The 13,414-nt window shown below is 45.2% G+C and overlaps 1 protein-coding gene across 2 annotated transcripts in view; it reads right to left on the bottom strand.

Annotated features, from left to right (window-relative positions):
• Positions 1-13,414, bottom strand: part of CIAO3 (cytosolic iron-sulfur assembly component 3) — a 643,683-nt gene that overhangs the window by 566,055 nt on the left and 64,214 nt on the right. For both annotated transcript variants that reach the window (XM_069647280.1, XM_069647281.1), the window contains exon 2: positions 4,435-4,530. In XM_069647280.1, coding sequence (XP_069503381.1) covers positions 4,435-4,530 — 96 coding nt within the window. The remainder of the gene's footprint in view (positions 1-4,434; positions 4,531-13,414) is intronic.

Here is a 13,414-nt window from a genome sequence, read left to right as displayed (position 1 = left end):
GGGTCTTCGAAGGGCAACCGCTAATCGAACAGGCAGGCATTGTTGATAAATCTGAAAAGTAAATATCGACATTATTATACAATCTTCAAGAATAAAGATTTGATACAAAAGTAAATGAATCATGCAATGATCAATGCAAGGTTTGTTTTGGTCGCAGGAACTATACCAGTTCATTATGTGCTGCTTAGTATTTGCATAAGTTGCAGAAATGTATAATTGATGTGACTGAAATCTGAACATGTGACTCGTCCCTTGGATGTTCTGTCTTGCACGAGAAGGAAACATGCTAACTTTATTGACTGGACCCCCGAAGGATGCAATTCAATCACAATAGTCACAGATGAAAATAAATAGATCTATTGATAGCATAGCAATGGAAACTCAAGTCAATACCAATGAGACCAATGAACATAGCACTATTGTGTACTCTACTCGAAAATAGATAGAAATTTAAAAATCTGCGAAATATGACCAGGATACATGGCCTTACCTTGACCAACAAACAGTTGGATTCAGCAAGCAGAGCAGTATGTTGCAGGAGAATAGGTGGATGGCCACAGGTAGCGCACTGATGGGTATGCTCGAAGCGGTCACAGAAGTTCACGGATAGCACGACGACGAGCAGATTAGCATAGATCTCAGTGGTTCCCAGGTAGCACGTTCAAGAGTTGACTTGCAAAGCACAAAGATGTTCTCATGAGACATATCGAGTGGTTTTTAAAGTATTAGAAACTGGGGTGTGTTTGTGAATGAATGACGTATGTATGTCGTGGTATTAGGGGGCGGCCTGCTTGAAGGGGAGGCCTGCCTGGAGACACGGGGTCTGAGGAGGCCATGTGACCGATGGCCCCTTTGGCGTGGGACACCTTTTGAAGTGTACATGTAGTTTGGCACCTTGGCCGTTCGCGCCCGTCACAGCCCCCCATGCCAGCACGCATTCACCGGCGCGAACCGCCTTTGATACAAGGGGGTGGGATGGATGGGCCTGGGGCGTGCAGATAAGGCACAGGAAGACTGCTGAATGGAGACACACTTATGTGGATTGCAGGGGGGCGGCCTGCCTCAGGGGAGGCCTGCCTGGAGACACGGGGTCTGAGGAGGCCATGTGACCGATGGCCCCTTGGCGTGGGACACCTTTTGAAGTGTACATGCAGTTTGGCACCTCAGCCTTTCGCGCCCCTGACAGCCCCCCATGCCAGCGCTCATCCCCAGGTGTGAACCGCCTTTGATACAAGGGGGTGGGATGGATGGGCCTGGGGTGTGCAGATAAGGCACAGGAAGACTGCTGAATGGAGACACACTTATGTGGATTGCAGGGGGGCGGCCTGCCTCAGGGGAGGCCTGCCTGGAGACACGGGGTCTGAGGAGACCATGTGAACAATGGCCCCTTGGCGTGGGACACCTTTTGAAGTGTACATGTAGTTTTCCACCTTGGCCGTTCGCGCCCGTCACAGCCCCCCATGCCAGCGCGCATCAGTATATCGTTGCTTATCATTAACAAATGCCACATACCAGAGATTCTTGTGAGCACAGACCCACACTTCAACCAGTGTATTATAGTGGTCAAGACTGTATAATCCAATGGTAAATGTTAGTATAGATATATGCGTGACTTTTATAGAGACATAACCTACTGAAAGACTTTGAACAAGTGTGTTTTAGTGCATGCATTATCGAGAATATGTTATGTTAGCTTAGATAGATAGTGACCACCCTGCTTCACAGCAACCAGACCTTCACCCATTCGGAGCAGAGATGTCGGACGTCCATCCTTGAATGGAGACACACTTGATTCATTTAAAAAAATCGAGACAACCGTTGTTACAATATATGTGGTGTTTTATTTTGTATCTTATTTTCATGACACAAAAATACAAGACTTTAAAGATTATACAGGTCAGGTTGCAGCACAGCGAGAGAAAATCCCCTGTACTGACCGCTGTCACTCGGGAACGTTTCTCTAATGGCATGAACGGCACAGGCGGGTATCACTCTTCGAACGCGGTGTCCAAGCCTCCCGTGAAGCCACCATGTAAAGGAACAATAGGCCACCAGCCTGTACCACCTGTGAAAAGGAATGAAACGAACTGTTTTTAAATTACCAAGATAAGTTTAATAAACGTTTGTCGTCAATGACAATTCTTGTAACTAATGGCATTTTACACGGACACATGCTATCTAGACAATGCACACTATTCAACGACTTACATGCGTTACAATGATATGTAGATGTAATTTTGGATATAGTAGAAGACCATGAAATAGGAGTGGCATGACAAGCAGAGTATACTTACTCGTTACTCGGATTACGAGGACGAACAGTTGCTCGAAGTTCGTGCATAAGCACCATCATTATTCTCAACACGGCCCGTGTGAGGCAGGCTGCCCTGAAGTCTGGCAGCTCGGTGATGCATTGCGGTCGTGGCTCGACTTCCGAAATGTAGGCCAGGCATCCAGAGTTTTCTCGGCAGCAGCAGTTCTCGTCCTCGGTTGGCATTAGCTCGCACCGATTGCATGTGCACCAGGTGGAGACGCCATCCAATTGACTAGGCCCAGGCTCTTCATCTGTTGATTCGTCCTGCCAACTGCCGTCCGAATCCCCATCGTTTTCGCGTGCTTCCCTTTCCAGTAGTTCCTCCTCGGTATACTCGGGCTCGTACATGTAGGGCATTATTGTAGCCATTGTGTGTTAAACAAACTAAAATAATTTATAGCGGTGGTACTGGTATGTGTTCACACGGGCTACAAGCGGCGAAGGTAGCTGACCAGAGCACTGAAACGAGTCACAGAATACTCAAAGTAACACAGAGAGAGGATCGGAATCGGAAATCGGCTGCTGTGTGTTGTGAAACGGTCTGTTTATACTTATTGAGGAGAGAGGCGTCCTGCCATTTCCATGGCGACACGTCATTAGCTGAAGCGCAGCGAATGTTGACACGAGACGTGCTTTGGCGTTGGGAAATGGGCGGTATGAGTCTGCTGATGACAGGCTCAGGGGCGGGGGAATTGATTTAGTGCCGCAAAAGCAGGTCAGCCAGGGCGATCGGGGAAAAGATAGGATTATCAGAAAATGGCGGCTCCCTGGTGCTTGTTTTCGCGTGCGTTCAATGGACGAAAACTCGGGTAAGGTCCATAGGAAAGTTTTCTAAAATCAAGCCACTTAGGCTTAAAAAAACATGGCCGACCCGTAGGGATAATACAATTTTCTACTAGACCATGCCTTTAATATCTTATTTGGTATCCATTTGCTTCCGTTCAGCTCTCAAATTTGAAACAGACTTCCTCTGTGGCTTTCATGTTTACATCTTGTTCTGGGGGGTTCCTGGACTCTAGCAAAACCTTGCAGCTTAGTCCTCCATCCACTCTGTCACCCTTGTTCTTGCATTCACTGCCTGTAACCGGTTCTTCTTCCACACTCCTAACAGTAGGGAATTCAGTGGACGCAGGCAAGCAATTTACCACACATTCCACTCTTATGACTCTGGCTACACAACATTAGAATTCAGTTCAATAGTACCTTCTCACCCACTTTTGGGTATTGCCATGTTAAATGCCCCTCTTCCTGGGTTTGATGCAGTGGATTTCTTTTTCTATTACGTCAGTTATAACCACCATATCTCCCCCTGCCTCCCTCCCGCTAGGGTGCTTGGCTTCGTAATACTCTGCTCCATCTTGTTTGGACCATTCGGCTCAGTGAGCTGTGCGTGCTCTCCCCTCTAAACCCCCTTGGACCTTCCAACTGAGTTGGGTGCCTGGCAGTCGGTGAGCCTACACAGCCGTTAGTTGGCTGCTTTCCCTTTCACAGCACTTTCCCCTGCTCCACACCATCAGGAGGACACCATCATTTTGCGAGGCAAATCTGTTCCTCAAATCATTAACCCTCGTCCCACTGCCCACCTCTCCACCCTATCCCCTCCAGCTCCTCGAGAGGAAGGGAGTAGGTACGGAACTTCTGCCGTGCACGCTCAAGACTTGGGATATTTGGTTTATTACCATCGATTATGGTTATCCATGAATTAAATCGAATGCAAAATGTCAGCGGAAGAAAATAGTGAAAGTAATTTGAACGAAAATGACTGGGGTTTTTTCTCTCACTGACATTTCTGGCAACCCGCTCCCCTCCAACCCCCTTACTTAACTGTTGGCGGCAGACCTCGCTGTGTCCAGAGGTTTAGGAATGGACAGGGATTTAAAGAGAAGTGAAAGGCAATACCGGCTTGCTACAATCCCTCATGGCCATTTACAAAGCTGGGTCTGAAATATTTTGTTGAACATGTCGATGTTTACATACAGTTTACTCCATTGCCAACAATCTTACCCTTGTGGTTATTTAGTGAAAAAGTAATGTTCATACATATGTTGAGCACAAGGAAAATACACACTACATCGATGTAGTGTGGCACAACTTGATACAAAAAAAAGAAATGCTCTGACCTGGTTAACTTGAAAGTAATTCCCATCATCTTCGATCTGAATCTTTGCTGCAGATTTACCAAACTTCTTTTCGACTTTTATTGGCTTTATGCACTCCTGAACAGAGGTAAAAAATAAATTTAAAAAAAAGGAGAACGGATTTGATAATTGTAGCAATGCTGCGAGCAGCTGTACAGCCTCAAAAACATGAAAGAATCAAATAATGCTTTCCACTCAATTCTAGCGTATGTTTCTATAACATGTTCCAATACATTTTGTGGATTGCTCCATTCGGAACACTTCGGATGTACAGCACAAATAATCTGTTAATGAAGGTAAAATATGATACAGGTTATTCAATGCTGGGACTCCTGTACTTTTAAATCACGTCTTCCAGCCCCGCCACTACCCCCTTACCTTCTGAAAGATTCCTGGGAGAGTCGTACCCTCAGAATTGAGAATGTATCATTTCTTGCAATACACGTTCTGGCAAGGATGTAGAAGCTTTGGCTTTGTTTTTTCTGCATTAATAAAATGTGTGCACGTAATTTAATCTCTGAAAGGGAATCTGCTGAACAGTTTCCCCTCTCATAACGCTACACGCCAAAAGCAGCATGTTTGTGCCTTACGACATCAGTATCCTAGTCTGCAGCGCATGCTCTACCGTGGCATAGAGCAGGTTAAGAGATCATAAGTACTTGCAGTTTACAGCTGCATTGACAGCCAAGTCTATGCAGAGCAGGGACTCCATTTAAAACATGCATCCCTGTACCAAACCACTATAATTATGAGCCTTCTCATCTGGTGGCAGAGAAATCTTTAAATAGAAGCCATACCAGAGTTATGGTATGGTGGATGGTATTCTAATAATTATTACAGCCACAGCAATTTGATATCACACATGCATCAACCCTGTCAGCCCAGATCAGGTTTGAAGGCATTATGTGTATTCTCCTAAAACAGGTTAGGCATTGCCACGGCTGGCAGAAAGGTAGCCCTTGGGATTGCCTCAGTTCCTTTGTCAGGCAAGGTAATCCTCCCTGGAGAAGCAGCCACTCCACAGGAAGCTGGCGTGGGAACATAAATGAAATGGCACAGCCATTCACAAAAGGGTAGGCCTCAAACCAGGGTGCTGCATATCTAAAGGTCTTTGATTCTACTGAGAATGGGGGCGGGGGGGCAGGACTGGGGTGACTGTAGACAGGGAGCTATTTACAGCTGGAAGAAGGTTCCACCATCTTGTTCCTCTCTGCCTCCATCTTTCCTTCCTGTCCTCTACAAACTGAGAACGGAGAACAAGGAACAAGGGTGCGATGCCAGATGGCAAAATGCATTTGTTCCAAGAACAGGAATTGGACCCCTGAAGCAGGCTGCCTTAAGTCCAATTAACTGAGGGTTTTCACCGTTAAAAGAAGGGGTTTCCCAACACTTCTTTAAATCATCTTTTGGACTTTAAACATTTCAAGAAGATTTCGTCAGACCCTATTGGGAGAGAAGTCCTTTCCAAAGCCCACCAGTTGCGGGGTGAAGAGAGGTGCTCCAAGGAAGAGGCAAGCTGTCCCCTAATCATCCCAGAGCTCCCGAGAACCAAGACAGCCAGTATTCCTGCAATTCCGCAGTCTAACTGCTGCGATCCGCGATTAGAGGGTGTTCGACCCAGGTCGAACCACAAGGGCTCTCCAGAGCTGCCTTTGACACATCACCTTTCGAACCGCAGTCTGCCAGTTTGAACAAGTTTGACGCCAACTGAAGCAAATCAGTGTCTCAGCTCGAACAGAAGTGTGCTGCTGGATTTGCATTGCTTGAACCGCCCTTCGCACTACCAGTGTTTTCATTGATATCGAGCCGAGGATGCAACCGCTGCTTGTGTTCTTCCCGAGCCCCATCAGACCGCCTCGCACCCTCGAGCATCAAATCGAAACTGGTGACCTCCACCATCCACACCGCTCGAGCCGCTTCGAACCGCAGCCTTCATCCAGTTCGAACACATTTGTCGGTGGACGACAAGAGTGCTGCATCTCTCACCGACATGAACAACCAAACAGCACCATGGGCCTCATCACGAGTTTGGCGGTAACCCTTAAATGCGGCGGTAACGCTATTACCGTCGCATTTAAGGGTCTGCCAAATCACGGGCGTTTGGCGGATTTACCCCCAGCTCCGAGCTGCGGCCAAATCTACTGTGATTTTGCCAATTTTTGGTGCCAGTACCGTCAACGGTAATACCCATGGCTATAATAGCGCCGAACATTCCCCATTGGGCCCAATGGGGAATGGAAAATTCCCGAAAGGGCCCAATGGGGAATGTGGATTTACCATTCCGCCAAACCCGGGATCCGGCGCGCCAGGGGGGTTTGGCGGTAGGGCCAATAGCCCCAGTGGTAATACCACCGGGGTTAGCACCCAACTTGTGATGAGGCCCCAAGTTTGGTTCAGCATTGTTTAACCACAAAGACACTACAAAAAGGTATTATTGCCCGATAATTGCCACCCTGGTCCAGGTCCATTTAGTAGTACAAATAGTTATTGAATGAAGACTTCTCACTAGCAAGTCAGCTGAAAAAAACTGCATCAAGGCGCTAGAGACAGGCAAGGTCATCATAATCCCTTTTTGAAACTCAAGAACATATCCTTTTCAACAATGAGTTTTTTTTATTGCCCTTTCTCCCCCAGCTTCATTACCCCGAGTGCTGCATCTGCATCTAGGCATATTCTGATTTCTTTGTACAAGGGTGAGTTTTTACAGTGTTGTCTAGTTCATTATTATTGTATATGCTGTGTTTAACTAAAAGTATATATTTTTATAGAACCTTGATGGCATGTTCCTTTATTTTGGACGGTTATACTTTGTTGTTTGGGTTGCTACTGAACCACATTCAAACCCTTAGATAGTATAGCCTTCCCTCAGCCCAAGTTACCACAAAAGGCAAAGGACCTATATCGCTTAACTGTGCCTGTTTTACCTTTCTGACTGCGTTGGCTCTTGATTTGTAGAGGTGAGGGCTAAGTAGGTGTTTTAGCCTCTACTCATCCGTCTCAGCAAATGACACAATATGGAGAAAGGAGCCATACGGTGTGTGGTGACGGTTGGAAAGGGAACATGAACCTTTAGTACTGTGAGTAACTTCTACTTTGGTACATCTTGTCAACTATCCTCCAGACTCATGGAATAGACCATCAAGCAGCCAGAAAGATTTTTAATGGAGGATAGCAACTATACTATTTAACCAAAAATGTTCATGAGCAATGAATGACCGAAAAAAGGGGTCTAGAGCAGTCATGCAGGGAACCATGTTTGTAGGATGTGCGTGGCGTAGTCTGGCGTATGTCTTTACTTCAGCGGTATTCACTTCTTCTAAACTTAAATTCAGGTCTTCCCTTATAGTCTTTTTCTAGTCCATATTCTTCACCCTACCCAGGGGGCCGTGAGGATCGGTCTGAGGCAACACGTGTTTCTTGGAAGCAAGACAACGCAGCACCACAGAGGTTTGAATCTCGTCCATGTGCTTAGACACTGGTCTCCGGTATTAGGGGCGCAATCAAATATTGATTTACTAACTTTTATTCGGCATTAAAACCATAAAAGTACATTGCAGAAAACATATAAAAAAAGATAAAGATTAAATAGCAGATGATTTCTAAATTCACAGTGTAAAGGATACATATTTATAAAATTGCAAGTTACAAAATACACATTAAATAAATTCATAATGACAAAAATAAATACGATAATCTATAATCATGTTTTTCACAGTTTAAAAATGGCAATTTATCCTTTAAAAGTATCACAACTGTTTTCCTCATATTAACGGACAGGGGAAAGTATTTACTCGCAGCCCCCGGCTATACTTATGATTTCATCGTATAGGATTCTAATCATCATACAAAGTGTTTGACCATTATCCTCTGGTGGGATTCAGTAAATGCACAACCCCAAATTTACAAAAACAAACCTGGAATAGGCTCACATCTCCCATAGATAAATATATTAATGACAGATTTTACATATTCGGGTGCATTGCTTGTGGAACGCGGGACGGTAGGCCATGTGCTGTTGGCGGTGTGTTTCGGTGAGTGGCAAGAGGGAAATGTCTGAGAATTGTCTGCATTTCCAGCCAATTTCAGAGACATTTCCCTGTGCCCACTCAACGAAACACGTCGCCACCAACAGATGTCATACCTTCTCGCGTTCCCACAGGTGTCCCGACGAAAAAGGTACCTCACATGTTTGGGTGCACCTACCGGGGGCGCAAAAGGAAAAGGGTAACCCGCTGGTAACCCCAAGCCTTTCGCCACAGCACAATTTATTACCCAGAACCCCAGACAAAGTGAACATTGTGTTTTTTCCCCACCAAACATCACACTTTGTCGGGGATTGTCGCTAATAAAAACTGGGGCAATTTGCGCAAGGCAGACCTCTGTGGATTCCCAGGGGTGTCCTCTTTTGAAAAATGCATGGGGTTCCCCGTTTTCCTTTCTGGCTTCGACACCCTAGGCCCAAATCTGTAGGTTTCCCACATGAACACAATGGGCAGTGGCGAAAGGCTTGGGGGTGACCAGTGGGTTACCCTTTTCCTTTTGCGCTCCCGGTAGGTGCACAGACACGTGAGGTACCGTTTTCATCGGGACACCTGTGGGAACGCGGGACGGTAGGCCATGTGTTGTTGGGGGCGTGTTTCGATGGGTGCGTCGAGCGAAATTTGCAGAAAAAGCGTTTTTTCCCCCACATTTCGGACTTTGCGGGGCTGTCTGGGTAAATAATTCTGGGGCGATGTGCGCAAATCATACCTCTGCGGATTCCCACGGGTGTTCTCTTTTTGGAAATGCATGGGGTTCCCGGTTTTCCTCGGTGGCTTGGACACCCAAGGTCCATATCTGTATGTTGTGCCGGTCGGCAGAATGTCTGATATTTCGCTCTGAAAACAGACTTGGGGTTACTTGTGTTTTAGGCTTTCCCCTTGGCAGCCAGGTAGGTGCACCCACACATGTGAGGTACCGTTTTCATCGGGACACCTGTGGGAACGCAGGACGGTAGGCCATGTGTTGTGTTTGTGTGGTTTACATAATGTTTTGACCCATTTGTTGGTGCCCTTTGTCTCACAACCCTTTCATTTCCCAAACGTGACCTACATTTAGTCGCTGCTTTAGCCACCATACACTTTTGTAACCTGCACAAATCACCTACCCTTGAAAAGGTCTGTATGCTTGCCGTTCCTCACCACATTGGTTTTCCCAATTTACACATGCTAAGTGCGTCTGGTCAGGCCGTGAGCGTAAAACTCCTGTGTACCATGGCTCAGTGTCTGGCTTGTGGTATTGCTTGTTTTGTAAAACACTACAAAGAAATGTATGCTCTCCTAACTGCAAGCGTCGGGGGAATGTAGCAGAGCATTGCTTTTCTCAAAATTCATAGAAGCCATTGCCGTACCAAGCCAACCATGTCCAACACATACCTTTTTTTTCAGTCATTTTCCTGCTTTTCCCCCCATTCGATGGCAGTTTCCTCTACCTAGTTGTTGCCTGACCTATGCAAATCACCCCTTCCTAAACTTGGAATTTTGTCTACTTTTCAGAAATATATGCCTTTCTGTCCTCCAATTTGGCTTTCCTGCCCTTTTCTTCCATTCCGTCCATGCATGTCCAATTGGCAAAAATGGCCAAAATCGCCTACCTCTCACAAAACGGTTGCATATAAGTCCAGGGCAGGTTTTATTGCACCTCTACCATGTCTGTTAAGAATTGCCTGAATCCCACCACTTCTCTAAGGTGGCCATAGATTTTGCCACCTGAGCAGTACAGTGGCCAGTTTCATGGAAACACAGCCCAAGGTAATCATACATTTTACTCGATGCAGAGCAATACCCTCCACCATGGCTTCTAGCTGTTGATGCCTCCTAAATTAATAAAGCCATGGTCTTGGTTTTCTCTATGCAGTGCAGGGCCCCTCTCCCCACACTGTTTCATGATCGACGCCAAGGTCTGTCTCATCCCCATTGGGATTCTTCTTATTGGGTACTCCCTATTTTTTGTTTGAGGGGGTCATCTCTACACATTGGGGGACTAATATAGCAAAATTACAAAAGGACAGGTCAACTACCCCTCTCTTTTTGTCCCAGAGTGTCTACCTGTCAGTAAGTCGAAAATCTATTCATGTAATAGATAATTCAGTGCATTGCCCACACACATTATTTTTCAAGATAGAAAAACATTCAAATGTATTTAGATTACACCATTCTAAAAAATGTAAAACCACTATAAAATAGTGCACACTTACATGACATCAAAACACATCTAATATAATCATCAAAAACAATTATTTCATAAAAAACCTAATTGTGACACAAATCAATGAAAATCAAAAGCAATTCTTTTGGGAAAAAAATACCTTCTAAATATGTAAAGATTATGGTCGACCAATGAAACCTATAGTCTGACACTTGTAGATAAATACATAGACACGACGGAGAGATACTGTTTGTTTCTTTGTTTGTTTTCTACAATCTCTCGGAATTTCTTAATGTAAATTGTACTGGTTAAAGTCCATATTATAATTCATATAGAAAAACCAGCCATCTACAATTACAAGTGAAGCACTGGAAAAAAGCTGAATGGGTATTTCCTTTTTATGTCGGCATATGTTTCGGCCACATGGACGCATACTTCGCACTCTCAAATGCTGTTGGTCTAATTGATATATGGGCGATCCTCAGGACAAAGAAAAGCAATAATTTTTCAAGAATTTAATTCTTCCCAAATGTGATGCTTCTTCAATTTCAATCTGTAGCTCACTATGCTTGGTTAGGGACATTGAGAAAAGTCCAAACCGGATCATTATTCAACTTTGATCCAGATTTCAGGTGCAGCACACTACCTTATTTATTCATATCCGCCATCAGATAGCTCTTCACAAATATTTGCCTATTCACGGCAATAAGTGTTCATGTGAATATTCAGTCTGTCCGCAATCTTTATACAACTTCTTAACTTCACCCTGGATTCTCTATCATCATAGTTGGTTTAGCGAATCCCCGGATGCAATAAGTGGAATCTTCAGATGTTTGTCTTTGTTATGTCCGAGTAATTCCTCCAATGAGTCTGATCATAGGAGGTTAATTCACCCTTAAGCGGCGGCGTGTGAGGCGCTCTCCCAGACGTCTGCTACCGATGCAGGTACGGATAGCTCTGGGAATGGACTCCCTTGGTTACTTCAAAGTGGGCTGTGACCTCTCCGCCCAAGCCAACACGTACGACTTGTGGGATAAATTAACCCACTCAGATGTGCCTTACCACATCACTTGCTGCATTGGTGCAAGAAACAGCAAAATGGCCGTGCCGACTCCTGTGCACGCCAGGATCTCTAAAACTGCATTTTTGCAACAACCAGAAAATGGCTGCACCACCCTGCCACACACATTCAGGTGGGGTGGAACAGAGTACTCACTGCAGGAATGTGCCAGTGTGCTCTGCAACATGTAACATGAAGTGAAGTGAAAGAGGCAGCATTACTTTGCTGAAAACCCAAAATGCCTCTTTACAAGGACACCTTTTTCAACCTTTAAAAGTGCTGTTTGGCACTAAATCCATCCATTTACCCTGAAACTGCTGTGATTAAAAAGGCCCTGCCTAGGCAATGCCTAGGATCATTCATTATTCCTCAGAGGAACCGGGCCTTATTTGAATGACAGCTCCTGTCAAAAGTATCTTTGGAAATCAACCAGGGGCTTGGTTTTCATTTTACACGGGAAACGCGTCTATTTTCTTTGCAAAAGTATCAAGAATCAGCTGAAAGACTCTAAATAGATGCCTCTGTAAATGTATCCATGCTGCAAAACAACTCCAGCACTCAAGAAAAGAACTATAGCTGCAGAAAGTGTGTAGTTGCTGGAGATGAGAACCGAATTTAAAGAAATAGCAAAATGTGCTTTTTCTGACTGAAGAGAGAAAATCGCCTATTTAAAAGTAAATTGTTGTGTGATGGCCTACTTAACAATGTAAAAGGATTTGTTGCTGGTAAAAGTACACCTATAAACTGTTTTGATTCCACAGATGTAAGTCAAGATGTAAAATGAGAAAATAACTAAAACCTATAGGCTAAGTTGGCAAACTATATTAAAAAAAAAACTTGCACTGCCAGTTGCTAGCCCTGAGAAAGGGTGACACCTCAAACTTCTGGGACAGGAAAGTGCCAATTGCTAGCTTACAAGACTTTGAATGCACCAGGACAAAGAAACTTCACAAGCTCATCAGACATTCGTCTTTGCTCCAGGCTGGGACAATAGCAGGCTGAGACTCTCGCCTGTCAAATGTGAGGGGCAATAAAACCTTCAATCAAGAGAGAGGCCCCTCATCCTGCTTCAAAGGAATTGACAGCTGCTTGCAGTAGGGGGAAATGAAAAAAAAAAAAAAAAAAAAACGGATCAAGTGTAACGCTCACCTGATTCCCACGGAGGCGCTGATCTTGGCAGGAAGGTGTCTGTGACTCGAAAGGTGATGTGCAGAACTCGATGGGCTTCTGGGGTCGAACCTCTTCGCACTGTGTGTCGGACTCGTAGGGTGAGGTTTCTGCAGGTGAAAGAATATGAGGGGTTAATGGTCTGGGTTGTTCAATGTCCCTATTCCTCTCTCTCCCTCTCCGTAGAACCCCCAGGTCAACGTGCTCACCTTAGATCGGTGAATGCTGGGCTCTCCATCTGCGTCGGGCGCAGGGCGCTGTTGCCAGTTCCTTCACTGGTGAAACATAGGCCTCTTGGACTCAGAAGACCGTTACCGTCGTTAACTGCACGAGCAGTGAGTTTCCAGACACCTTTTTAGTCTTTATAGTCTTTAGGTGCAAGGCACGTTAACATTGAACAGGACTTCGTATAATGCTTTTCTCCCTTTTGTCTTGCAGGACTCTTGAGGAAGATGGAGTGAAGCGCCTGGAAATGCGTGAGTAAATGCAAGCGCTCTAACTGTCTTTTCCCTTGCAGCGTAGTTCGTGCCGAAGAGACGCTGGAGTATT

Source organism: Ambystoma mexicanum, chromosome 2q, assembly GCF_040938575.1.
Source record: "Ambystoma mexicanum isolate Mex_15411 chromosome 2q, UKY_AmexF1_1, whole genome shotgun sequence".
Taxonomy (NCBI): Eukaryota; Metazoa; Chordata; class Amphibia; order Caudata; family Ambystomatidae; genus Ambystoma; species Ambystoma mexicanum.
This window is presented reverse-complemented; position numbering and strand designations above follow the sequence as displayed.